Genomic DNA, 27,784 nt, shown 5'->3' with positions numbered 1-27,784 from the left:
GAAAATCCCAGGGTCAGAGGAGCCTGGTGGGCTGCTGTCTTTGGGGTCACACAGAGTCAGACACGACTGAAATGACTTAGCAGCAGCAAAGTCAATTTGACAACAATTTTTAGAGAGTGACCTTGAATAACACTTTCATATGTGCTATGAACTTTCCCTCATCAAATTCTTTAAAAGTAGTATCTATGTTGTTCCCCATTTTAAACTTAAATACAAATAATCTTGACTAGTTCTTATGATTAAACATAGATTCACAGTAGGCAGTTAAGAAACTTTAAACATTTTAAACATACCAGACCTAAAAAAGGTATTTCTCCATTGTTGCATGTGAAATTTTCATGAGTTGTACCCAATCTTAATAAAAAAAAATAATGCCAGTTTCCAGGATTGAACTCTCAAATTTAAGATGTTTGCTACATTTCTTCATAACATATTATATTTTAATATAATATGTGTAAGTTGATATAAAATATATAAATATAAAATATATAAAATATAAAAGCATAAGTTGATGTAAAAGCTAATTCAGCAGTATTTAGTGTAGGTAACTGAAATTTTATCTCAAGTAATTTTATTAAATAGCTGTTATGATTAATAATAATGAAATGATGGTGATAAAATGTTTAGAACTTACTATTTGCTAAGAATTGTCATATATGATCATATTTAATACTTGTAACTTAGAAGATAGCTGTTACTATTCCCATTTTACAGATGAGGAAAGTAAAGGTAAAATAGATTAATATCTCCTGGGGTAAAACAGAGCTAGAAGTGAGATCTAGACCAGGCTCAAAATTCAATTTCCTCCAGACTGAACTCCTTCTTAATAATATTTTTATATCATCCCTGTCAAAATCGTTTTTAACATTATAATCGTTTATTTTCATGAATTAAAAAAATAAACTCCCTTTAAATTCACTCCACCTTGGAATCTAACATGCCAAAATATTTTAAAGTATATTTATGAAAACTATACTATTTGGGACAGTGATTAAAAAATCATTGAGAGAAACTGAAGAGATTATAAAAGGGTGATATTCCTGATTTGCTTGTAGAATTTTTTACTAAATGGAGAATATGATTTGGTGATAGAGTGATTTGGGAAAAGTAAAAATGTTCATGTATTCCTGAACATGGTATTTTTTGTCACATTATCCAGCTCTCCAGTAAAGTATTTGCGTTGAGAGGGAACAATAGAATTTGTTTCCCAGAGATCTACAGTAGTCTGGTGCAAACTCATACACGTCTACTCTTGTTTTGTCTTTAGATGAAAATAGTATGTAAGGTGATGGCTTAAGCCATTTTGGGGAGTTACTCAGTTTTCCTGGATATCTCCCAAGTATACAGGAGTTATACATGTTATTAAATTTTAGTTTTGCTGTTTTAAATCTGTCTTATATCAATTTCATTCTTAGACCAGTTAAAGAACCTAGAATGGTAGAAAGAAATGTTTTCCTTCCCAATAGTAGATTATAAAACCAAAGCGTTTATGGTCTCACAGAACTCTGCAGAGCTTATTAGTATAGTTAGTTCTATATCCCATTGTGTAAAATTTTAACTTCTTTTACCCTCTGGCCTTTATTTAAAAGATGTATTATTGCATTTTGGAATGTATTTATCTATACCACCTTAGAATTATTTAGAAATTAAGTACTTTACATTTTTATTTTGTCCTTATGCTAAATGAAATTTTATTTTTATAAGTTAGAAATAATAAAAATACAGTAGATTCTCTTTGGGCTTTTAAAAGAATAAATAAAACTGTTTTGTTTAGGTCATTGAATTGGAAAATCGGCTAAAATCTTTTGAGAAAAGGTCAAGAAAATTAAAAGAAGGGAATAAAAATTTAATGAAAGAAAATGATTTCCTGAAATCCCTTGTTAAAGAGCAGCAAGAAGATGCAAAGACTAGAGAAAAAGAGCTGGAACAGTTTAAAAAGGAAAGTAAAGGTGTGGAAAAAGACAAAGCTAAACTTGAGGCAAAAATCAGTGAGCTAGAGGTGGAAGTTATTTCCCTAAGGAGACAAGTGGCAGAAGCTAATGAGTTGAGAAATGAAAATGAAGAGCTGATGAATTCAGTGGAGAAATTACAGCATTCAGCGGACAAAGCTAAATCTGAGATGGCCACCACGGAAGCGCAATCTGGATCTGGGCAATCTGAGTATAAGACAACCACTACCAAGGTTAAATTTAAAACAGCCAAGAAAAAGTGCTCTGTGGGTCGTTACCACACTGTTCTCAATCACTCCATCAAGGTCATGAGCAATGTGTTTGAGAACCTCAGCAAGGACGACTGGGAGGATGTGAGTGAAAGCAGGTAAAGCTCTCATTAACTTAGGTCTGTAGTGGGGACACTGTGCATATGTAAAGCACCGGCAAATGGAGATTGAATTTCAACTACTGTCGATTTGGTATTCAGAAAAAATACTGTCAGATCCTTTGAAATATCTTGGGAGGTCTTGTTCTGAGCTTATTGACTGAAATTTGCATGCAAAATTAGCCACAACTGCATGAGTATTTGAATAGGTGCCAGGAAACCCAAAAGAAGGCAATGCTTGATTTCTTCCAGTGATGCTATTTTCATGCAGTCATGAGGCTTGAAATTGACAGTTTGGCAGGTTGATTTAATTTGCTGGCCCTTTGCATATTCACCACTGACAGCTAAGGATTCCCAGGCAAGCCTACTAAGTCAGTTTAGTTATCTTGTGACATGGCAACCTGGGAGGAGAAACATTTTTTCCCCTTAATTTAGTTAGATAAATTTTGAATGACCCATTTCAGCTTGTTACCAGATGTCTACAAGCTGTTTAACATCCTTTAAATTAAAAACCATCTTCACTAATTATTTCATGTATGTATTATGCAAAGTCATTGTACTAACTTTAATTGAATGGTGGCTAAAATTCGTTCTTTAAAGTTAAAGCTCTACAGATTGCTAGTTCTAAGTTATATAGCCCCTAGTGAATAGCAGCAAGGGAATACTAAAAATCTATACTATTTCTTTCCTTTACCCCTGGCTGTCCATTCACAGACACACTTGAAGCACGTCAGTAAAACCACAAAGGTAAATGGATGATAGAACACCTCTTTTTATACCTAAATAATAGGGACATTTAGTGTTGCCAGAATTGCTAACAGACACATGGAACAATTTTCTGTAATTCTGTCTTGTTTTATAGCAGCATATATTTCCTTTTATTTTCCTAAGTTTTTTTTTTAATCTGCAGTCGTGGTCTGTTTTAGATTTGAGATGTTTCTGGACAGTTTTCTTAGACATAGAAGTGAAACATTTTAAAATGCAGTTCTCAAACTTGTTTGCATATTAGAATCACCTGAGGATCTTATAAAAATTCCAAAGCTCAGGCCACATCCCAGAACAATTAAATTATAACTTCTGGAGCGAGATACAAGCTTCAGTAGTTTTGGAGTCTCTGCAGCTGATTCCAATATGCAGACAAGTTTGGGAACCAGTGTTTTAAATGAACATTGGTCATGCCTCTGGTCTTTATGCAGGTTAAAAACTCAGAAACACATGTAAGAATTAAAGATTTTAAAATTTAAAAAAAAATGCCATTTATTTAAAAAAAAAAAAATCAGAGACAAATTTACAAAAGTAGTAAGAAAGACCAAATCTGCGTTCCTACTTCTTTGTTATCTCTTCTAAGGTTTTCTTCCATATTTTCAAAAGCAATTAGAGATAAAATCCTTATCAATGTCTTCCAGGAAATTCTGGTTTCATCTACTAATTATATCTCATAAGTTGGTACTACCACACTTCATAATATAGTGGTACATATTTACTCATGTGTATGTATATGTGAATAAATACATGAAAGTCAAGAAATACACTCAGTTCAATTTTGTCTTCTTAATGCATATCAGAAGGTCACATATTTTGGGAGATGTGTCACCATATCTATTAAAACATAGGAGTCGTCATTTTAAGTTATTTAGTAGTGAAACTCAGTTTTACACTGTGAGGATTATGTTACATTTCCTGCCTGACAGAACAATCTTAGGAATCACTCAAATGCAAAGAATTCTCAAACTATTAGAAATCCTAAATGAAGCTTCAGGATTTCAGAATATTCTATTGGATTAGCCAAAAACTTCATCCAGATTTGTCCACAATGTTTGTCTTCTGGAAAACCTGAACAAACTTCTGGGCCAACCCAAATATTTCTTTTAGATTTTCATTGAAATATAAAAAATTTACTTGGATAGTGAGGAAAATAGAGCTTGGTCCTTTATATATTTGTATGATACTTTATCATCACTACCTTATTAATATTTATTTCCCATTGTTATATAGCATTACAAAAGCATGATGTCAAATAACAAAAAAAATACAATTTAGTAACAAGTGTGGGGAACAAGCACAGATTAGGGGAGTCCAGTGCCTAACAAGCTGTGGAGGACTCTTCAAGAGATTTAAGGCAAGAGGAGTTTTAAGGCACTTTAGAAGAGGCCAGGGCTTCTCTGGTGGCTCAGTGGTAAAGAAGGTGCTTGCAATAAGGGGGACATGGGTTTGATCCTTGTGTTAGGAAGATCCCCCGCAGAAGAAAATGGCAGTCCACTCCAGTATTCTTTCCTGGGAAATCCCATGGATAGAAGAGCCTGGTGGGCTAGAATCCATGAGATGGCAAAAGAGTTGGACACAACTTAGCAGCTAAACAGACAGTAAGAAGAGGCCAAGCAGAAACAGAACATGACTGATTAGAAGATCAGGGATTTCCTTTTAAGGCTAGTGGGTTCTATTTTCTAGGGTAAGGTAAACTAGCTGAAGCTGGGTTGGGGGATTGTGATTGGTGTATGTTAAGTTTCCTTGACAGTGATGTATTTTGCATTAATGTTTTGATGCTGAATTTGGTTTTGATTGACTGGGCCAGTCCACTGGGGCAACTTGTATTTTGTGGATCCCAATATACGAATTACCTTTATCTTGATGGGTAATAATCAGTAGGGATTGTTAATACCTTGAAGAAGAAAAGCAGAATTTCAGCAAAACATGTTTATCAAATCTGTGGAAAAGGAGACAGTGAAAGGGCTGGAAAGTACATTACAAAATAGAATCAAAATCCCCAAAGATCACAATAGACTGGGAAGATACAGTTATCCAAAAGATGATAGGGTCCTATACTTGGCTATAAAATGCCAAATTTTCAGCTATACAATGGGAAAAATATGAGACTTAATGTATGTAAAAATATTTTAGGAGGTTCTGTTAAATCCTTTATGTCTCAGTTCATAATGCATGCTGGAAAAGCTTACACAAATTTAGTCTGCATCTGTCAGGAGTCGTATACTTCTCATAGTACACCTGAAATATGAAATTAAATTCTGGACATAATGGTCCATCAAAATAAACTGGTGTACTTTCAGGAGGGATCAGGATGGGAAAGCATCTCAAAAGCATTTATGTTAAGAATTTCCATGGATGGAGGAGCCTGGTGGGCTGCAGTCCATGGGGTTGCTAAGAGTCGGACACGACTGAGCAACTTCACTTTGACTTTTCACTTTCATGCATTGGAGAAGGAAATGGCAACCCACTCCAGTGTTCTTGCCTGGAGAATCCCAGGGACGGGGGAGCCTGGCAGGCTGCCGTCTATGGGGTCGCACAGAGTCAGACATGACTGAAGCGACTTAGCAGCAGCAGCAGAGATGTTTTTCTTAGAGAAACCACTGTTACTGGTGTCATATAACTATGTCCAAATAGATCGTCCATGTAGAAAAGGGACTGGACTTACTTTTCTAGTCAGCATTAACACTAGCACTTCTAACCTTCTTCCCTTTATTTTTTTTTTTTACACAAACTATTAACGTACTATTTCAAACTGTTAACACACACTGTGGTAAAACTTAGTCCTCTTATTTCTTACTTGTACCCCCACCCCACTAGGATGAAAGCTACCCAAGGGCAAGAATTTCCTTAAGTATTTTATTTAATGATGACTACTCAAGAAATGGGACTAATGGGGAGGGAGGTGGGAGGAGGGTTCAGGAGTGGGAACTTAGGTACACCTGTGGTGGATTCATGTTGATGTATGGCAAATCCAATACAGTATTGTAAAGTAAAAAAATTAAATTAAAAAAAAAAAACACATTTAAAAAGAAAAAAAAAAAAAGAAATGGGACTAAGATCAATGGGTGAATGGCTCAGAGATTCAAATTTTGTCCTACACTAAGAGAAAACTTTCCTTTCTGTTAGAAATTATTAAAACTTTCTGCCCTGGCTCAGAAAGTAGTGAGTGTTCTAACCTTGAACATGTCAAAACATGTGCTTCCTGAGTTTTACACTTAGAGAAATACTATAGAAGTGATGCTGGCAAGCTTGTGATATTAGATAATCTAAATTCTTGATGAGACTTTATAATTTAGTAAAATCTATTTACACAAATTTTCTCCCAATATATTTAGACTAACTTTCTCTCTTAACAATGAGAACTAGTAAATGTTCAAATTAAATTTATAGCTATATATATATATATGTATATATATATGAAACCTGTGTTATTATTTAGTCTTGAACTTAAAAGAGGTACATTTAACAACTCTTCTTCTTGGGTTTTATATCTCTCCCTTTTTCCAAAATCAGTGATTCTGAAACACAGAACTTACGAAATTTGGGAACAATTATTGTAGAAACATCCCAGAAAATAAGTCCAACAGAAGACAGACGAGACCAGAAAGAAAGTGACCAAACAGAGGACAGCCAAATGCAAGGAAAAGAAATAGTACAGATATATCCAAATGTAGATGACAAGACCCCAAAGGTATATAACAGTTTTGATTAATTATAGACTGTTTTAAATTTCATCTCATGCATCATAACTTAATTTTTCTTGTCAGTGATTTAATTTGAATCCTTCAAAATTGTTTTCTTTGTAATATGCAGTGAAAATACTCACTTTTAAATAATTTTCAAGTACTAATTTGTTAAAAAATCTTTTGCATAGATAAAAATGTAAGTAGATATAATTTTCCTAAATATAAATCTTAAAGTATCTCAGCCAGAAATAAATGTGATAATAAGTTCATTACTGTTTTCAAGTACATAAAATAATTGAAGAGAAGAAGCTTCTGTTTTATATTATCTTTCATAATAACAAATTTAGTCTGACTAAATCTTTGACTTTCTAATTTCTACCTAGTGTAAATACATTAGGTAATGTATATACATGTACAAATAAATATGTACTGCCCAATGTATTTAGTTTATTTTTCTTATTTCATGCTAATGTATTTTATTCCCCAATATATTTTAAGTCTTGAAATATTAATGTTCTGAGACAACTTACTCAGTAATTCTTTTTACTGATATGTCATTAAAGGTTTACTATTTGGCATAGATCAGTGAAAAACTGAGAAAAGATAATTTTATTTTGTTTTTAAAAAAAGATGAGCTTTGAATTAACCTGTAAGGTTCTTTAAAAACCTTGTCTAAAACTGTTTATTTTTTGAGATCTTGCCAGAACTTTGGAGCAAAAAGCTCAAGAATGACTAAAGTTTATCTTAGTTACTACCATAATAAAGTTTAGATGAAAAATTATATGCTAAGTACATGCTGCTTGAGTGGTTGGTTGATAAATAGTTTTTAAAGAAACCTATTTTGCTACACATTATTTGGTTGGAATTTTTGTGTAGCTGAAGTTGATTATGTACAGCTTAATCAATTTATAAATAAAAGAAACTCATTTGACTAGATCTATGTACATTGTTGCGAGTCAGAAAATTATAGTTGGTCAAATTGTACCAATTGTGTTTGGCAAATATTAGAACTTCTCACTTCCAAGGTAACCATTATCTTAATTTTATTCACTCCCCTTCTTTTCTTTATTATTTTATCTCTCCTAACATTATGGTTAATTTTGTCTGTTTTTTGAACTTTATGGAATCTATATTTTATTTTGTCTCTGGCCTTTTTGTTCAATATTATGGAGAATATGTTCATTTTTATTGTTGTATATTATTTCACTATCGGAATATATCACAATTTATATACCCATTCTACTACTGAAATTTGGGTTGCTTCAGTTTGGATTTCTTGTAAATGATGTTGCAATGAATATTCTTATAAATACAAGTATGGGCATTTCTACAATGAAATGCCTAGGGGTAGGATTTCTGCACCATAGATTATGTGTTTCTAAGATTTTAGGTGATACTGTTTTCCAAAGTGCAACCAATTTGTTGCATTCCCTAGCAGACTATGAACATTTTTACTGCTTCTTATCAACGTGTGTTAAGTTAGTCCTTATGTCAGCCACTTTTGTTTGTATATTGAGTCATATTATTGTGAGTTAATGTTCTATGATTACTAATAAGGTGTTAAATACTACTTCTTATAATTATTATTCATTTGGAGTTCTTCAGTGAATTGCTTCCTTAAGTGCTTCCCACTTTAGAAATGAATTGTCTGTCTTTTCCTTATTCATCTGGAGGAGTTCTTATGTATACTACATATGAGTCTTCTGTTGATTATATTCTTGCCCTACGCCATTCTGTGCCCTTTCACTCGTTTTAGTGGAATCTTTTGGGGAATAAAACATCATAATTCTAACGTGGTCAAATTTAATAATTTTTTCCTCTATGAATAATACTTTTTTATGCTCTCTATAAATTTTTTACCTACTTTGACTTCAGTATTTTTATACTACTTTGTTGCCTTTTTCTGTATTATCTGATTTACTGTTTTGATTTTGACCTCTATGTCTGGCATTGATTTTTGCGTATGATGAATGATAGGGATTAAGTTTTACACTTTCCCCTACTCTGTGCAGTAGCACCACCTTTGTTGTAAATCAGGTGTGCATATACATGTGGGTATGTAACTAGACTTTTCATTCTGTTCCATCAATATATTCATCTATATCATACTGTCTCATCACTGTTATTTTATAGTAGTCTTAATTAATAATAGAACAGGTCTCCCATCTTGTTTTCATTCAAGAGTCCCTTCAGTATTCTTGGTCCTTTGTTCTTTGGAATCAGCTTCTCACAAACCAACCTTTGGGATTTTGATAGGGACTCTATCAATATAAATTAATAATAAAACAATGAGAAGATTCTGAAAAGTAGAGAGGAGACACACCAAGTAGGGATCTCAGAATTGGAGGAACAACATGGTTGGTAAGGTCTCTGGGTTTTCATTTTGCCTCATATATCCTGGCCTGGATGCTGAAGAAATCTGCAACTTGGAAAGGCCAGTTGGTCAGATGATAGAAGCCCCCTATAAAACCCTATTCTCTCTAGTCAAAGGACCAGGAAATGGACAGCCCAGTAAAACAGAAAACTTTTACATAATAACTGCCCTACCCTAGCCAAACACCATGGGAAAAAATGCAACCCTACCTCTACCCTCAACCAGTAAAGACCTAGTGAGGAACATACACTTTCATTCTCACCTAGCTGTAAGAAGGCATGCCTTCTCCCACTTTCAGGTCCCATTGAGGAGCCATTGGTAATGACTCTCCCCTTTATGCCATTAGAAGCCACATAGGGAGTTGGACATGCATCAGTATCCAGCAATGAAGAGATGGCCCTTTCCTTTCCTAGCAGGGTTTCTCTCAAGTTCAGAGGTCAAGTACAGAGATGAGGACTTTCATAATCTCCCATATCTATAAAGCCTCCCATACCCTGTCCACTATGTCAGGAGAGGCCAAGTGAAGAACAGAAACAAGGTCATGTTCCAGTTCCCAACCAAGGTGGTATAAGCAGAGGTCTTTGGGGAGCCTGAGCTTTCACCCCCAGTGATAATGAGGTGCCCCTTACCAACCAGGATGTCATCAGAGACTGGAGTTGCATCCCAGCTGGGAAGTACGGAGGAATACAACACCTAAAATGTCCAGAATATAATTCAAAATCATTCATCATACCTAACAACCAGAAACACCTCAACTTGTATGAAAAAAAGATAGCAAGAGAAGCTAACAGCAAGATGACACAGCCATTCAAACTGTATGATAGTATGGTAGTTTAAAGTAGCTGTCATTAAAAATGTTTCAAGAAGTATTTATAAACAGGCTTGAAACAATGAAAAACTAGAACATCTCAAGAATGAAGTAGAAATTCTCATCAAAGAAATAGAAGATATAAAATAGAACCAAATGGAAATTTTAATGAAAAAATAATGGCTTTTTGTTCCCACCACAAAGGATGTCATCATTGCCTACCACTCAATTTAATGTCAAGACTGGTGATACCAAACACCCCCCAGGAGGGGAAGAAAGGTTTAACACTTACATAATGGAATAGAGAACCTAGAAATGGATTTACAAGTATGAAAAATAACTGATTTTTGAAAAAGGTGTAAAACAGTTCAGTAGAGGAGACAAGTAGTGCTGGAAAAATTGGAGATCCCTAGGTAAAAAAATGAACCTAAACCTCACACTTTATACAAAAATTAACTTGAAATAAATCACAGATAGTGACGTGTAAAGCAAATTCTAAAACTTAAAGAAGAAACCATAAGAGAAAATCTTAAAGCGTTTAAAATTAGAGCCTGCTGAAGGGTTTTTAGACATGTTATCAAAAACATGGTCCTTGAAAGAAAACACCAGTACATTAAACTGCATCAAAATTAAGAACTTTGCCTTTGTGAAAGACCCTATGAAGAGGGTTAAAAAAAAAAAACACAAAATCATGAGACAGACCAAGAGGAAGTATTTATAAAACCATATATTTGACAAAAGACTGATATCTTGAATATATAAGGATTTTTGTTGAGACTCAACAGTAGAAAAATAATTCAGTTAGAAAAGAGGCAAAAGAAAAAGACATGAACAGACATTTCACAGAAATGAATAAATGGATAGCAAATAAGCACATATAAAGATGCTCAACATCATTAACCATTAGGGAAATAAAGATTGAGACTCTGATAAGATACACATCTATTAGAACAGCTAAAATTAAAAAATACCAAGTGCTGACAAGGATGCAGAGAAATTGGATCTCTCATATAGTACTAGTATATCTCTCATATAGTACTGTGAATATAAAGAGGCACAGCATTCTTGGAAGCAGTTGGTAGTTTCTTTTCAAGAAATTATATGCTTCCCATACAACCCAGCCATCTTCCTCATTGACATTTATCTCATAGAAATTAAATTTATGTTTACCCCAAACAGTTAAACATCTGTACATGAATGGTCATAACAGCTTTATTTTTAATAGCTAGAAACTGAAACAACAAAATTTTCTTCAATAGCTGAATGGTTAATCCATACTATAGAATACTACTCAAGAATAAAGAAGATATACAGGCTTTTGCTATATGCAGTGCCCTAGCATTGTGACCTCAGATTTCTCATCTGGAGTTGGAACCTAGACTTTCCCTTCCTCCTACATCCTGTGTTGCTATTAAAATGAGTTTAAAGATCTGTATGCACATCAAGAAGTAGCAGTTAGAACTGATCATGGAATAACCGACTGGTTCCAAATTGGGAAAGGAGTATGTCAAGGCTGTATATTGTCACCCTGTTTATTTAACTTATATGCAGAGTACATCATGAGAAACTCTGGGCTGGATGAAGCACAAGCTGGAATCAAGATTGCCGGGAGAAATATCAATAACCTCAAATATGCAGATGACACCACACTTACGGCAGAAAACAAAGAAGAACTAAAGAGCTTCTTGATGAAAGTGAAAGAGAAGAGGGAAAAAGTTGGCTTAAAACTCAACATTCAGAAAACTAAGATCATGGCATCCCGTCCCATCACTTCATGGAAAATAGATAGGGAAACAGGGAAACAGTGGCTGACTTTATTTGGGGGGGCTCAAAAATCACTGCAGATGGTGATTGCAGCCATGAAATTAAAAGACGCTTACTCCTTGGAAGAAAAGCTATAACCAACTTAGACAGCATATTAAAAAGCAGAGACATCACTTTGCCAATAAAAGTCTTATCTAGTCAAAGCTATGGTTTTTCCAGTAGTTAGGTATGGATGTGAGAACTGGACTATAAGGAAAGCTGAGCGCTTAAGAATTGATGCTTTTGAAGTGTGGTGTTGGAGAAGACTCTTGAGAGTCCCTTGCACTGCAAGGAGATCCAACCAGTCCATCCTAAAGGTGATCAGTCCTGATATTCATTGGAAAGACTGATGCTGAAGCTGAAACTCCAATACTTTGATCACCTGATGCGAAGAACTGACTCATTTGAAAAGACCCTGATGCTGGGAAAGATTGAAGATTGGAGGAGAAAGGGACAACAGAGAATGAAATGGATGGAATCACTGACTCAATGGTTGTGAGTTTGAGTAAGTTCCAGGAGTTGGTGATGGTCAGGGAAGCCTGTCCTGCTGGGGACACAGAGTCAGACACAACTGAGTGACTGAACTGAAAGATCAAAAAGGATTATCAGTTGGCCTATATTTTGATGGCCACTTTGCTTATTGCTTGTCTCTGAATTTGTTTGTTTGGGCTGCAACGCATGGCTTGTAGGATCTTAGTTTCCCAACCAGGGATCAAACCCAGGTCCCGAGCAGTGAAAGCCCAGAAACCTAACAACTGGCCCACCACGGAAATCCCTCTGAATTCTTGCTTTACTTTATTTTTGGCCTCAGAATTTACCATAACACTTTCTCCTGTTTAAAACATGATTTAAGTGTGCTTACTTCAAAGTATATTTCTGGATTTCTCATGAGTAGTAACACTGGAAATGGAAGCCTCTTTTTAATTTTCAGTTCAGTACAGTTCAGTCGCTCAGTCGTGTCCGACTGTTTGCGACCCCATGAATCACAGCACGCCAGGCCTCCCTGTCCATCACCAACTCCTGGAGTTCACTCAGACTCACATCCATCGAGTCAGTGATGCCATCCAGCCATCTCATCCTCTGTCGTCCCCTTCTCCTCCTGCCCCCAATCCCTCCCAGCATCAGAGTCTTTTCCAATGAGTCAGCTCTTCACGTGAGGTGGCCAAAGTACTGGAGTTTCAGCTTTAGCATCATTCCTTCCAAAGAAATTCCAGGGCTGATCTCCTTCAGAATGGACTGGTTGGATCTCCTTGCAGTCCAGGGGACTCTCAAGTCTTCTCCAACACCACAGTTCAAAAGCATCAATTCTTCGGCGCTCAGCCTTCTTCACAGTCCAACTACCACATCCATACATGACCACAGGAAAAACCATAGCCTTGACTAGATGGACCTTAGTCAGCACAGTAATGTCTCTGCTTTTGAATATGCAATCTAGGTTGGTCATAACTTTTCTTCCAAGGAGTAAGTGTCTTTTAATTTCATGGCTGCAGTCACCATCTGCAGTGATTTTGGAGCCCCAAAAAATAAGGTCTGACCCTGTTTCCACTGTTTCCCCATCTATTTCCCATGAAGTGATGGGACCAGATGCCATGATCTTCGTTTTCTGAATGTTGAGCTTTAAGCCAACTTTTTCACTCTCCACTTTCACTTTCATCAAGAGGCTTTTTAGTTCCTCTTCACTTTCTGCCATGAGGGTGGTGTCATCTGCATATCTGAGGTTATTGATATTTTTCCCGACAATCTTGATTCCAGCTTGTGTTTCTTCCAGTCCAGTATTTTTAATTTTAGGTCCAGTTAATTTGATACCAAGTAAGGTCACTAATTGGAGAATGAAATGGCAGCACACTCCAGTATTCTTGCCTGGAGAATCCCATGGACAGAGGAGCCTGGTGGGCTATAGTCTATGGGGTCGCAAAAGTGGGACACTAGTGAGCAACTTAGTGCACACACATGGTAACTAATATTGGTAATTTAGTAGTTCAGATTTGGATCTTTTTACAGTGGTCAGTACATGACCAGCACATAATATTAATGGAATCTTAATGATTAAAGAATTGATTAAATAATTAATTTAAAATCAAGCAAAATAAAAATACCTTGAGAAATGAAACATATTTCTTTTACAGGAAAGTATTTAATTAAAAGGAAGTTCCTATCTTAGATAGGAGTTTATGGTATTTGTGTTAATAAATCAGTTTTTTCCTTTAAGGACATGCTTTATATATAATTTAGTATAATGTATATGTCTGTCAATATAAAATATATGGCTCAATGTCAGAATAACATTCAGTTATATTTTTACTTTCCTTCAATTTAATTGGGTTTTTTGAAAACAGTTCTTTTATTTAAAGAAATAATTTTCTAGATTGATATTGTTCCTGTTTCCCTGGCAATAAATTCTTAAACAAGATGATGTATTTTATTGTTAGGATTTGTAATATTTTTTAATATATATTTATTTATTTTAATTGGAGGCTAATTACTTTACAATATTGTATTGGTTTTCCCATACATCAACATGAATCTGCCATGGGTGTACACGTGTTCCCCATCCTGACACCCCCCACCTCCCTCCCGATACCATCCCTCTGTTTCATCCCAGTGCACCAGCCCCGAGTATCCTGTATCCTGCATCGAACCTGGACTGGTGATTTGTTTCACATATGATACTATACATGTTTCAGTGCCATTCTCCCATATCATCCCACCCTTGCCCTCTCCCACAGAGTCCAAAGGACTGTTCTATACATCTGTGTCTCTTTTGCTATCTCGTTGGAGAAGGCAATGGCAACCCACTCCAGTACTCTTGCCTGGAAAATCCCATGGACAGAGGAGCCTGGTAGGCTGCAGTCCAGGGGGTCGCTAAGAGTTCAGCACTACTGAGCAACTTCACTTTCACTTTTCACTTTCATGCATTGAAGAAGGAAATGGCAACCCACTCCAGTATTCTTGCCTGGAGAATCCCAGGGATGGGGGAGCCTAGTGGGCTGCCGTCTATGGGGTTGCACAGAGTCGGACATGACTGAAGCAACTTAGCAGTAGCATACAGGGTTATTGTTACCATCTTTCTAAATTCCATATATATATGTGATAGTATACTGTATTGGTGTTTTTCTTTCTGGCTTACTTCACTCTGTATATTAAGCTCCAGTTTCATCCACCTCATTAGAACTGATTCAAATGTGTTCTTTTTACTGGCTGAGTAATACTCCATTGTGTATATGTACCACAGCTTTCTTACCCATTCATCTGCTGGTGGACATCTAGGTTGCTTCCATGTCCTGGCTGTTATAAACAGTGCTGCAGTGAACATTGAGGTACACGTGTCTTTTTCAGTTCTTGTTTCCTCGGTGTGTATGCCCAGCAGTGGGATTTCTGGGTCGTATGGCAGTTCTATTTCCAGTTTTTTAAGGAATCTCCACACTGTTCTCCATAGTGGCTGTACTAGTTTGCATTCCCACCAACAGGGTAAGAGGGTTCCCTTTTCTCCACACCCTCTCCAGCATTTATTGCTTGTGGACTTTTGGATAGCAGCCACTCTGACTGGCATGAAATGGTACCTCATTGTGGTTTTGATTTGCATTTCTCTGATAATGAGTGATGTTGAGCATTTTTTCATGTGTTTGTTAGCCATCTGTATGTCTTCTTTAGAGAAATGTCTGTTTAGTTCTTTGGCCCATTTTTTGATTGGGTCGTTTATTTTTCTGGAATTGAGCTGCAGGAGTTGCTTATATACTTTTGAGATTAGTTGTTTGTCAGTTGCTTCATTTGCTATTATATTCTCCCATTCTGAAGGCTGTCTTTTCACTTTGCTTGTAGTTTTCTTTGTTGTGCAGAAGCTTTTAATTTTAATCAGGTCCCAATTAGTTTATTTTTGCTTTTATTTCCAATATTCTGGGAGGTGGGTCATAAAGGATCCTGCTGTGATTTATGTCAGAGAGTGTTTTGCCTGTGTTCTCCTCTAGGAGTTTTATAGTTTCTGGTCTTATGTTTAGATCTTTAATCCATTTGAGTTTATTTTTGTGTATGGTGTTAGAAAGTGTTCTACTTTCATTCTTTTACAAGTGGTTGAGCAGTTTTCCCAGCACCACTTGTTAAAGAAACTGTCTTTTTCCACTGTATATTCTTGCTTCCTTTGTCAAAGATACGGTGTCCATAAGTGTGTGGATTTATCTCTGGGTTTTCAATTTTGTTCCATTGATCTATATTTCTGTCTTTGTGCCAGAACCATACTGTCTTGATGACTGTGGCTTCGTAGTAGAGCCTGAAGTCTGGCAGGTTGATTCCTCCAGTTCCATTCTTCTTTCTCAAGATTGCTTTGGCTATTTGAAGTGTTTTTTGTTTGTTTGTTTGTTTTCTTCTGTATTTCCATACAAATTGTGAAATTATTTGTTCTAGCTCTGTGAAAAATAGCATTGGTATCTTGATAGGGATTGCATTGAATCTATAGATTGCTTTGGGTAGTATACTCATTTTCACTATATTGATTCTTCCAATCCATGAACATGGTATATTTCTCTTTCTATTAGTGTCCTCTTTGATTTCTTTCACCAATGTTTTATAGTTCTATATATGGGTCTTTAGTTTCTTTAGGTAGCTATATTCCCAAGTATTTTATTCTTTTTGTTGCCATGGTGAATGGAATTGTTTCCTTAATTTCTCTTTCTATCTTCTCATTAGTAGTGTACAGAAATGCAAGGGATTTCTGTGTGTTGATTTTATATCCTGCAACTTTACTATATTCATTGATTAGCTCTAGTAATTTTATGGTGGAGTCTTTAGGGTTTTGTATGTCATCTGCAAACAGTGAGAGTTTTACTTCTTCTTTTCCAATATGGATGTTAAATTTTGTCAAAGGTTTCTCTGCATCTATGAGATAATCATATGGCTTTTGTTTTTCAATTTGTTAATGTGGTGTATTACATTGATTGATTTGCAGATATTGAAGAATCCTTGCATCCCTGGGATAAAGCCCACTTGGTCATGGTGTATGATCTTTTTAATGTGTTGTTGGATTCTGATTGCTAGAATTTTGTTGAGGATTTTTGCATCTATGTTCATCAGTGATATTGGCCTGTAGTTTTCTTTTTTTGTGACATCTTTGTCAGGTTTTGGTATTAGGGTGATGGTGGCCTCATAGAATGAGTTTGGAAGTTTACCTTCCTCTGCAGTTTTCTGGAAGAGTTTGAGTAGAATAGGTGTTAGATCTTCTGTAAATTTTTGGTAGAATTCAGCTGTGAAGCCGTCTGGACCTGGGCTTTTGTTTGCTGGAAGATTTCTGATTACAGTTTCAATTTCCGTGCTTGTGATGGGTCTGTTAAGATTTCTATTTCTTCCTGGTTCAGTTTTGGAAAGTTGTACTTTTCTAAGAATTTGTCCATTTCTTCCACGTTGTCCATGTTATTGTTATATAATTGCTTATAGTAGTCTCTTATGATCCTTTGTATTTCTGTGTTGTCTGTTGTGATCTCTCCATTTTCATTTCTAATTTTACTGATTTGATTTTTCTCCCTTTGTTTCTTGATGAGTCTGGCTAATGGTTTGTCAATTTTATTTATCCTCTCAAAGAACCAGCTTTTGGCTTTGTTGATTTTTGCTATAGTCTCTTTTGTTTCTTTTGCATTTATTTCTGCCCTAAATTTTTTTCTTTTTTAAAAAATATAAATTTATTTATTTAAATTGGAGGTTAATTACTTTACAGTATTGTATTGATTTTGCCATATATCAACATGAATCCACCACAGGTAAGATTTCTTTCCTTCTACTAACCCTAGGGTTCTTCATTTCTTCCTTTTCTAGTTGCTTTAGGTGTAGAGTTAGGTTATTTATTTGACTTTTTTCCTGTTTCTTGAGGTGTGCCTGTGTTTCTATGAACCTTCCCCTTAGCCCTGCTTTTACAGTGTACCACAGGTTTTGGATTGTTGTGTTTTCATTTTCATTTGTTTCTACGCATATTTTGATTTCTTTTTTGATTTATTCTGTAATTTGTTGGTTATTTAGCAGCGTGTTGTTCAGCCTCCATTTGTTGGAATTTTTAATAGTTTTTCTCCTGTAATTGAGATCTAATCTTATTGCTTTGTGGTCAGAAAAGATGCTTGGAATGATGTCAGTTTTTTTGTATTTACCATGGCTATTTTTATGGCCCAGGGTGTGATCTATCCTGGAGAAGGTTCTGTGTGCGCTTGAGAAAAAGGTGAAATTCATTGTTTTTGGGTGAAATGTCCTATAGATATCAATTAGGTCTAACTGGTCTATTGCATCATTTAAAGTTTGTGTTTCCTTGTTAGTTTTCTGTTTAGTTGATCTATCCATAGGTGTGAGTGGGGTATTAAAGTCTCCCACTATTATTGTGTTATTGTTAATTTCCCCTTTCATACTTGTTAGCATTTGTCTTACATATTGTTGTGCTCCTATGTTGGGTGAATATAAATTTATAATTGTTATATTTTCTTGGATTGATCCTTTGATCATTATGTAGTGTCCTTCTTTGTCTCTTTTCACAGCCTTTGTTTTAAAGTCTATTTTGTCTGATATGAGTATTGCTACTCCTGCTTTCTTTTGGTCTCTATTTGTGTGGAATATCTTCTGCCAGCCCTTCACTTTCAGTTTGTATGTGTCCCTTGTTTTGAGGTTGATCTCTTGTAGACAACATATATAGGGATCTTGTTTTTGTATCTATTCAGCCAATCTTTGTCTTTTGGTTGGGGCATTCAACCCATACCAAAAAGCAAAGATTAAAAATGTAGAGTAGAGGTTGGATTTTCAAAAATACAATATAAAGAAAAAAAGAAAAGAAAACAAAGTCACAAGAATTATAAAATATATATATATATATGAAGTTTGCTTTAAAAAATTGGGTCTCTCTCTTTTTTTTTGCAAAGTAATAGTAGGTTGTAAAAATGAAAATTAAAGGAGTAATAGAGGACTCAAAAATTAAAAAAAAAAACTTAAAAAAAGTTAAAGAATGATAGTAAAAAGATATCTAGGACTTTCTTTGGTGGTGTTGTGGGCAGTATGGGGTCAGTTCATTTTTGGATAGTTCCTTGATCCGACTTAACATTTCTCAAGATCTATGGGCCCCTTCCTTTGTAGTCAGTACCAACTACAGGGTTTTAATCTATTGTACCTGTCACTTCAACGGAGGTTTCCTCTGTTTTAGCTTCTTCTGTTTGCTGGTCTCTTCAGTGTCCAATTTCTGCCCTGACACAAGGGGGCGGTGGTGGACACTTTTTTAGGCTCACTTGTTCAGTTGTGCTGTGTGAGGGAGGGATACTGCAAACAAATAACACTGGCGGGTGCTTGCGGTGTCTTGGCCACACTGGGTTTGCCCCTGCTCACGGAGTGTGTGCTTTCCCTGTCTACACTGCTTAGGCTCTAGGTTGCTCTGCTGGGAACTGTCTGAGGCCAGCCCTAGGTTGCATGCACTTCCCAGGTCTAAGCTGCTCATGTTCAGGTACTCGGGTACTCCTCAAAGGCGCAGACTCTGTTGGGCCTGCGTTTTGTGCCCTTCCCAGGTCCGTGCAGCTCAGGTGACCAGGTGTTTGGTGAGCGTGGTCGCTGCAACTTACCACCTCCCCCATACCTGCTGCTGAGTTTTCTGGGTGTACAACCGGCGCACCTTCTCAGGTGAATCCTAAGAAGTCTTGGTTAGCAAGGAAGCCTGCTTGCAGTTTGGTAGCTAATGTCTCTCTTGGGCCGTGATTGCCCCCTTCCGGCTCTGGCTTCCCTAGCCTGCCTGTCACTGGAGGGGGATGGGCCGGGCTAGCTCTGCTCAGTCCTTTGTTCTGTGAGCTGGCCTGGTGGTGTCTTAGGTTAGGGCTTTACTCATGGTAGCTATCCGGCAGTCTGGTTGGCTATCCCAAGTTAGTTCCCTCAGATTGCCCTCAGGGCATTCAGGCCCAGTCCTTACTCTAAGCAATGCAGCCTGCGCCTCCCTGCCCAGCCCCCACTTGCTAGTGGCGGATTGGGCGTCTGCGCTGCTTCTCTGCTGGGGGAGCTACTGTTGGGCACGTAATCTGTGGGTTTTAATTATTTATTTTTCCTCCCAGTTATGTTGCTCTCTGTGGTTCCAAGGCTCGCCACAGACTCACCAGTGAGACTGTTTCCTGGTGTTTGGAAACTTCTCTCTTTCTTAGGACTCCCTTCTCAGGAAAGAACTCCGTCCATACTTCTTTTGTCTCTCTTTTTATCTTTTATATTTTTTCCTACCTCCTTTCGAAGACAATGGGCTGCTTTTCTGGGTGCCTGATGTCCTCTGCTGGCATTCAGAAGTTGTTTTGTGGAATTTACTCAGCGTTCAAATGTTCTTTTGATGAATTTGTAGGGAAAAAAGTGGTCTCCCCATTCTACTCCTGCGCCATCTTAAGACCCCCCCCCCCCCCGGATTTGTAATATTTTCAAACACATTCCTATTTAAATTATTGTTTTGGGAAAGCTTTTATAGATTGGTGAAACAGTTTGGAACAAAGTCAAAATAGTTTCTTTTTATTTAGCCTCAGTGTATTGCAATGTCATGAGGAAAACATACAGCTTCAAGGAGAATCACATTATTATCATCACCATTATTTTAACTTCATTTGCTGGGATTACTTATAACTCTACAACAGAGAACAGTATTTTAGAAAAGGAGCTAGATTCCCAAAGAATGTTATAAAATATTGTTATTTTATTTTTGTTGCTTCTACTGTTTTTACTCCTAACTTTTTAAACTGTCCTTTAGGTTAAATTTCTACTGCTTTTGTGTTGATTTTTGTACTGTTATCTTCTGCCTGCTAGGTCAACTTTACTGCACTGTTATGTTCATTTATGAGTTCTTGACACAAGTTATAGATTTTTACTGTCCAGATTTCTTTTACTATGCATAAATACATACATTTCTAAGTAAATAAATAATATATATTTTGTTGGTTCACTTGAAATTATCATCAGTTATAATCTAATTTTTATGGAACTTTCAAATTTAGAATTATTTTCACAAGAATGCCAAAAAATCAGCTCTTCAGAAGAAGAATAGCAGTATTCAAAAGACTTCACATACACCAGGTCCTACCAGAGGTGAGAATATATATGAAATTAACAATGTCTTTTTTAACTTAACAAGACTTTTTAAAAATTATTAAAAACATTATTTTTATACAGTTAACAGAGAAAAATGGAAAAATATAACTTCCCAGAAATCAAATAGTAATGTTATTTTATTACGAGAACGGATTGTATCCTTGCAACAGCAAAACAGTGTACTTTTGAATGCCAAAAAAGCAGCAGAACTCGCTGTTAAAGAATATAAAGAAGTCAATGAAAAGCTCCTGCATCAGCAGCAAGTGTCTGATCAACGATTTCAAACAAGCAGACAGACAATAAAGGTAAGGGAACTTCAAAATAAATTATAGTAGACTGTATTATAAAAATGGATATTTTGTTTTACATGTGTTTTGAAGTTTATATTTGTGTTAGACATGCCTATGAGTTTAAAAAATTCCTAGGTACTGCTAAACTGGAGTAGTATTTAATATCTAGATTTCTTAAATAAGGTCTTATTAAGGAGAACTCCAAATCTTTTGACACATTACTAGAATTCCTTTTCCACACAGATTTTTTTCTTTATTTTAGCATTTTTATATATTTATTCTGTTGTATCTTAGATTTTAAGGCAGACTTCAACTATTCATTTAGCTTATCCATTTGCCCATTCTAAAACTTTGCATTTATCACTATAAGTCACAGTATTAATTAGTAATTGCCCTAGTTCTTTGCAAATACTTACATAAAATATGAAGTGTTAAGGTAAATATCTATATTAATGTGTTTCTGTAACATATATGCTTTTACTCAGGTGAGTTGAGTTTTCTGCAACTTATTAGACACATTATACCTACTGTTGGTTATCATAGTTTAATCTTAAGACAAATGAAAAAGAAAAGGTTATTCCTTAAATCTCCATTCTTTTCTTAAAAATTTTTATTAAAGTATTTACATTAACAATATTGTGTTAATTTCTGCTGTACAACAAAGAAACTCAATTGTACATATATTTTTTTTCATATTCTTTTCCATTATGGTTTATCACAAGCTATTGAATATAGTTCCTGTGCTCTACAGTAGTTTGTATTTGCTGTTCCCAAACTCCCAATCTTTCCCTCCTCTACCCTTCTCCCCTTTAGCAACCACAAGTCTGATGTATGTGTCTGTGTCAGTTTTGTTTCATAGATATGTTTTTTGTGTCATATTTTAGTTTTTACATATAAGTGATACTATATGGTATTTGACTTTCTCTTTCTAACTTCATTTAGTTTGATAAGCTCTAGATTCAGCCATGTTGCTGTAAATGGTGTTTCATTCTTTTTAATGTCAAGTAATATTCCATGGCACACGTGCACGCGAGTGTGTGTGTGTGTGTGTGTGTGTGTGTTCAGTTGCTCAGTTGTGTCTGACTCTGCAACCCCATGGACGATAGTCCACCAGGCTCCTCTGTCCATGGAATTTTCCAGTCAAGAGTATTACAGTGGGTTGCCATTTTCTCCTCCAGGGGATCTTCCTGCCCTAGAGATCGAATCTGCTTTTCCTGCAGCTCCTCCATTGGCAGGCTGGTTCTTTACCACTTAGCCACCTGGGAAATTTATATATATATTTATATATATATATATCTTCTTTATCTCCTCAAGTTAATGGACATGTAGGTTATTTCCATGTATTCACTATTGTGAATAGTGCTGCTCTGAAATAGGAGTATGTATCTGTTCAGTTCAGTTCAATTCACTTCAGACACTCAGATGTGTCTGACTCTGCGGACACTGGGACTGCAGCATGCCAGGCCTCCCCGTCCATTGCTAACTCCTGGACTTTACTCAGACTCATGTCCATTGAGTCGGTGATGCCATCCAACCATCTCATCCTCTGTCGTCCCCTTCTTCTCCCAGTCTTTCCCAGCTCAGGGTCTTTTCAGATGAGTCAGTTCTTCACATCAGTTGGCCAAAGTATTGGAGTTTCAGCTTTACCATCAGTCCTTCCAATGAATATTCAGGACTGATTTCTTTTAGGATGGACTGGTTGGATCTTCTTACAGTGCAAGGGACTCTCAAGAGTCTTCTCAAACACCACAGTTCGAAACCATCAATTCTTCTGTGCTCAGCTTTCTTTATAGTCCAACTCTTACATCCATACATGACTACTGGAAAAACCACAGCTTTGACTAAACGGACCTTTCGTGGCAAAGTAATGTCTCTGCTTTTTAATATGCTGTCTAAGTTGGTCATAGCTTTTCTTCCAAGGAGTAAGCATCTTTTAATTTCATGGCTGCAGTCACCATCTGCAGTGATTTTGGAGCTCCCCAAAATGAAGTCCAATGTTTCCACTCTTTCTCCATCTATTTGCCATGAAGTGATGGGACTGGATGCAATGATCTTAGTTTTCTAAATAATGAGTTTTAAACCAACTTTCACTCTTCTCTTTCACTTTCATCAAGAGGCTTTTTAGTTCTTCTTCACTTTCTGTCATAAGGGTGGTATCATCTGCATATCTGAGGTTATTGACATTTCGCCTGGCAATCTTGTTTCCAGCCTGTGCTTCCTCCAGCCCAGCGTTTCTCATGATGTACTCTGCATATAAGTTAAATAAGCAGGGTGACAGTATACAGCCTTGACGTACTCCTTTTCCTATTTGGAACTACTCTGTTGTTCCATGTCCAGTTCTAACTGCTGCTTCCTGACCTGCATACACATTTCTCAAGAGGCAGGTCAGGTAGTCTGGTATTCCCATCTCTGTCAGAATTTTCCACAGTTTATTGTGATCCACACAGGCAAAGGATTTGGCATAGTCAAGAAAGTAGAAATAGATGTATTTCTGGAACTCTCTTGCTTTTTCCATGATCCAGCAGATGTTGGCAATTTGATCTCTGGTTCCTCTGCCTTTTTTAAAACCAGCTTGAACATCTGGAAGTTCACAGTTCACGTATTGCTGAAGCCTGGCTTGAAGAATTTTTAGCATTACTTTACTAGCATGTGAGATGAGTGCAATTATGCAGTAGTTTAAGCATTCTTTGGCATTGCCTTTCTTTGGAATTGGAATGAAAACTGACCTTTTCCAATCCTGTGGCCACTGCTTAGTTTTCCAAATGTGCTGGCATATTGAGTGCAGCACTTTCCCAGCATCATCTTTCAGGATTTGAAATAGCTCAACTGGAATTCCATCACTTCCACTAGCTTTGTTCATAGTGATGCTTTCTAAGGCCCACTTGACTTCACATTCCAGGATGTCTGGCTCTAGATGAGTGATCACACCATCATGATTATCCGGGTCGTGAAGATCTTTTTCGTACAGTTCTTCTGTGTATTCTTGCCACCTCTTCTTAATATCTTCTGCTTCTGTTAGGTCCATACCATTTCTGTCCTTTATTGAGCCCATCTTTGCATGAAATGTTCCCTTGGTATCTCTGATTTTCTTGAAGAGATCTCTAGTCTTTCCCATTCTGTTGTTTTCCTCTACTTCTTTGCACTGATCGCTGAAGAAGGCTTTCTTATCTCTCCTTGCTATTCTTTGGAACTCTGCATTCAGATGCTTATATCTTTCCTTTTCCCCTTTGCTTTTCACCTCTCTTCTTTTCACAGCTATTTGTAAGGCCTCCCCAGACAGCCATTTTGCTTTTTTGCATTTTTTTCCATGGGGATTGTCTTGATCCCTCTCTCCTGTACAATGTCACGAACCTCAGCCCATAGTTCATCAGGCACTCTATCTATCAGATCTAGGCTCTTAAATCTATGTCTCACTTCCACTGTATAATCATAAGAGATTTGATTTAGGTCATACCTGAATGGTCTAGCAGTTTTCCCTACTTTCTTCAATTTAAGTCTGAATTTTGCAATAAGGAGTTCATGATCTGAGCCACAGTCAGTTCCTGGTCTTGTTTTTGTTTACTGTATAGAGCTTCTCCATCTTTGGCTGCAAAGAATATAATCAATCTGATTTCAGTGTTGACCAGCTGGTGATGTCCATGTGTAGAGTCTTCTCTTGTGTTGTTGGAAGAGGGTGTTTGCTATGACCAGTGCATTTTCTTGGCAAAACTCTATTAGTCTTTGCGCCGCTTCATTCCGCATTCCAAGGCCAAATTTGCCTGTTACTCCTGGTGTTTCTTGACTTCCTACTTTTGCATTCCAGTCCCCTATAATGAAAAGGACATCTTTTTTGGGTGTTAGTTCTAAAAGGTCTTATAGGTCTTCATAAAACCATTTAACTTCAGCTTCCTCAGCGTTACTGGTTGGGGCATAGACTTGGATTACCGTGATATTGAATGGTTTGCCTTGGAAACAAACAGAGATTATTCTGTCGTTTTTGAGATTGCATCCAAGTACTGCATTTCAGACTCTTTTGTTGACCATGATGGCTACTTCATTTCTTCTAAGGGATTCCTGCCCGCAGTAGTAGGTATAATGGTCATCTGAGTTAAATTCACCCATTCCTGTCCAGTTTAGTTTGCTGATTCCTAGAATGTTGACGTTCACTGTTGCCATCTCTTCTTTGCCCACTTCCAATTTGCCTTGATTCATGGACCTGACATTCCAGGTTCCTATGCAATATTGCTCTTTACAGCATCAGACATTGCTTGTATCACCAGTCACATCCACAGCTGGGTATTGTTTTTGCTTTGGCTCCATCCCTTCATTCTTTCTGGAGTTATTTCTCCACTGATCTCCAGTAGCATATTGGGCACCTACTGACCTGGGGAGTTCCTCTTTCAGTATCCTATCATTTTGCCTTTTCATACTGTTCATGGGGTTCTCAAGGCAAGAATACTGAAGTGGTTTGCCATTCCCTTCTCCAGTGGACCACATTCTGTCATACCTCTCCACCATGACCCGCCCATCTTGGGTTGCCCCACGAGCATGGCTTAGTTACATTGAGTTAAACAAGGCTGTGGTCCTAGTGTGATTAGATTGCCTAGTTTTATGTGAGTATGGTTTCAGTGTGTCTGCCTTCTGATTCCCTCTTGTAACACCTACCATGTTACTTGGGTTTCTTTGCCTTGGGTGTGGGTTATCTCTTCACTACTGCTCCAGCAACGTGCAGCCACTGCTCCTTACCTTGGATGAGGGGTATCTCCTCACTGCTGCCCTTCCTGACCTTCAACGTGGGATAGCTCCTCTAGGCCCCCCTGTGCACGCGCAGCAGTTAATATCACTACGATTAGCAGAATTTCCTATCTCAGCCAATCCTGTTTTTCCTTTGTAGGTGATGCTTAAAACTACATGTCCTTTTATGTGTTCTGTTTCACCATAGAAGACATTTTCTTTTGGTTTTCTGTCACCACTAACTCACCATGTACCAAAATAATAATAATAATAAAGAACAAATCTTCCCAAACTATCCTCTCCCAAAATATTTCTGAAGAACCGTCTTTGACTCTTAATTTTTTGACCCCTAAATCAACAACCAAATTCTATTTTTCATTCCTCTTCAGTTTCCATTTCTCGTGGCACCAGTTATTTCTTTTTCCTTGAGTACTGATATATTCTCCTGGCTGGCTTCTCTAGTCTCCTCTTTATTTCTTTCCATGTATTACTGCCAGAATAATTTTGCTAGAATGTGAATTTCATCATGTATCTTCAGGAACCTGCAATTGATTTCCATTTGAAGACCAAACAAGTCAGCAAAATCTTCAAGATTTTACATGATATGCTCTTATTTTAGTCCTCTGTTTCCTGACACAAGCCCCCAATAATATCCCCTGTCCTATAAAACACTCACAGTCTATGCTGAATGCATGTATTCTTTCAAATCTTATTTTATATGTTTTCAATAATAATGGAAGTAGAGGTAATATTAGCTGATGCTTTTCGTGTACTAATATGCTAGGTACTCTTCCACGTACTTTGGATTAACTCATTAACATAAACGATGCTTTAGTGAAATAGAGACTATGTCTGATTTTATTGTGCAGATAGGGGAAGTGAGGCAGAGGGAGTAACATGCCCAAGGTAACAGAACTCATAAGTGGCAGAACTGGGGTGCGAGCCCAGGCAGCCTGATTCCAGAAGCTGTGCTCTTAAGCCTTATGCTGTACTGCCTTCTCCAACACACACCAGCTAGTGTTTATTCAGTGACTGTTAGGTCTACTTTCTAGACATTTTATTATTTTTTATGGACTCTCTTTTTCAACTTTGTAAGGAAGATATTATCATTTTATATATAATGCAATTAAGGCTTAAAGAATTGAAACGAATTGCTTAAGATCAGCCTAAAGTTCATAGCTTTAAGTTATGACCTACATCTATCTCTTGATCCTAACTTCATAATCTTTCTATTTTTCTAAACTGAATTTTTATACAATTCTGCACTTAATAGTTTTAAAGTTTAACATTTGTTAGTTCTATTGCATCTAATAGCTAATTAAATCTTCAAAGGAAGAAAACACATATACTTTTTTTGATACCTTTCACAGCATTTTGAATAATTGAGGGCGTAGTACATTCTCAGTAAAAGGATAAAGGTTGCCTTATTGAGTAGTTATTCCTAAGACACTGAGATGATAATGCATATTTTTAACCAAGATGTAAAAATTGCTTTCTACTTCAAGAATCTTCCTGTTTTCTTTACGTCATTTTACATCCAGGAAGTCACTCCAAAGACTGGTTCACGGACCAGTTCCCTCTTACAACATTTTCCAAAGCCTTTTTCCTTTTCTAAGTTTAACACGAAATAAAAGAAGAATTCTGTTGTAATCAGTGAAGTTTGAGGTAATAATTTGTCATATAAATGAAAGTATCCTATAGGCTTTTGTGATTAAGAGCTAGAGAATCAGTTTGAGAATTAGAAATGGAAGAGTAGCTACACATCAGTCAAGACTGAGTGTTTATTCACACTGAGGAAGTGAAGGCACTGATGGCGTTGAAGGAGCTTACTTAAACGGTGACAAAACCTGTTAGTAAATAATGTAGTGTCATGAAAGTTTTCGAAGGTATGGTTTTGGTATGAGAGTTAATAATGTTAGTGGCATGGTGCTTCCAAGGAGAATGAAGTAAACCATTTCCTGTTTGTCCCAAA

At 36.6% G+C, this 27,784-nt stretch overlaps 1 protein-coding gene across 1 annotated transcript in view; it reads left to right on the top strand.

Moving 5' to 3' along the window:
• Nucleotides 1-27,784, top strand: part of LOC138080689 (centlein-like) — a 110,485-nt gene that overhangs the window by 6,545 nt on the left and 76,156 nt on the right. The window contains exons 2-5 of the mRNA XM_068973577.1: nt 1,775-2,316; nt 6,595-6,772; nt 20,716-20,806; nt 20,891-21,114. Of these exons, the coding sequence (XP_068829678.1) occupies nt 1,775-2,316; nt 6,595-6,772; nt 20,716-20,806; nt 20,891-21,114 (1,035 nt within the window). The remainder of the gene's footprint in view (nt 1-1,774; nt 2,317-6,594; nt 6,773-20,715; nt 20,807-20,890; nt 21,115-27,784) is intronic.

This window comes from Capricornis sumatraensis, chromosome 6 (genome assembly GCF_032405125.1).
Source record: "Capricornis sumatraensis isolate serow.1 chromosome 6, serow.2, whole genome shotgun sequence".
Classification (NCBI taxonomy): Eukaryota; Metazoa; Chordata; class Mammalia; order Artiodactyla; family Bovidae; genus Capricornis; species Capricornis sumatraensis.
The sequence above is the reverse complement of the archived record's forward strand: the minus strand, read 5'-3'. Positions and strand labels throughout refer to the sequence as shown.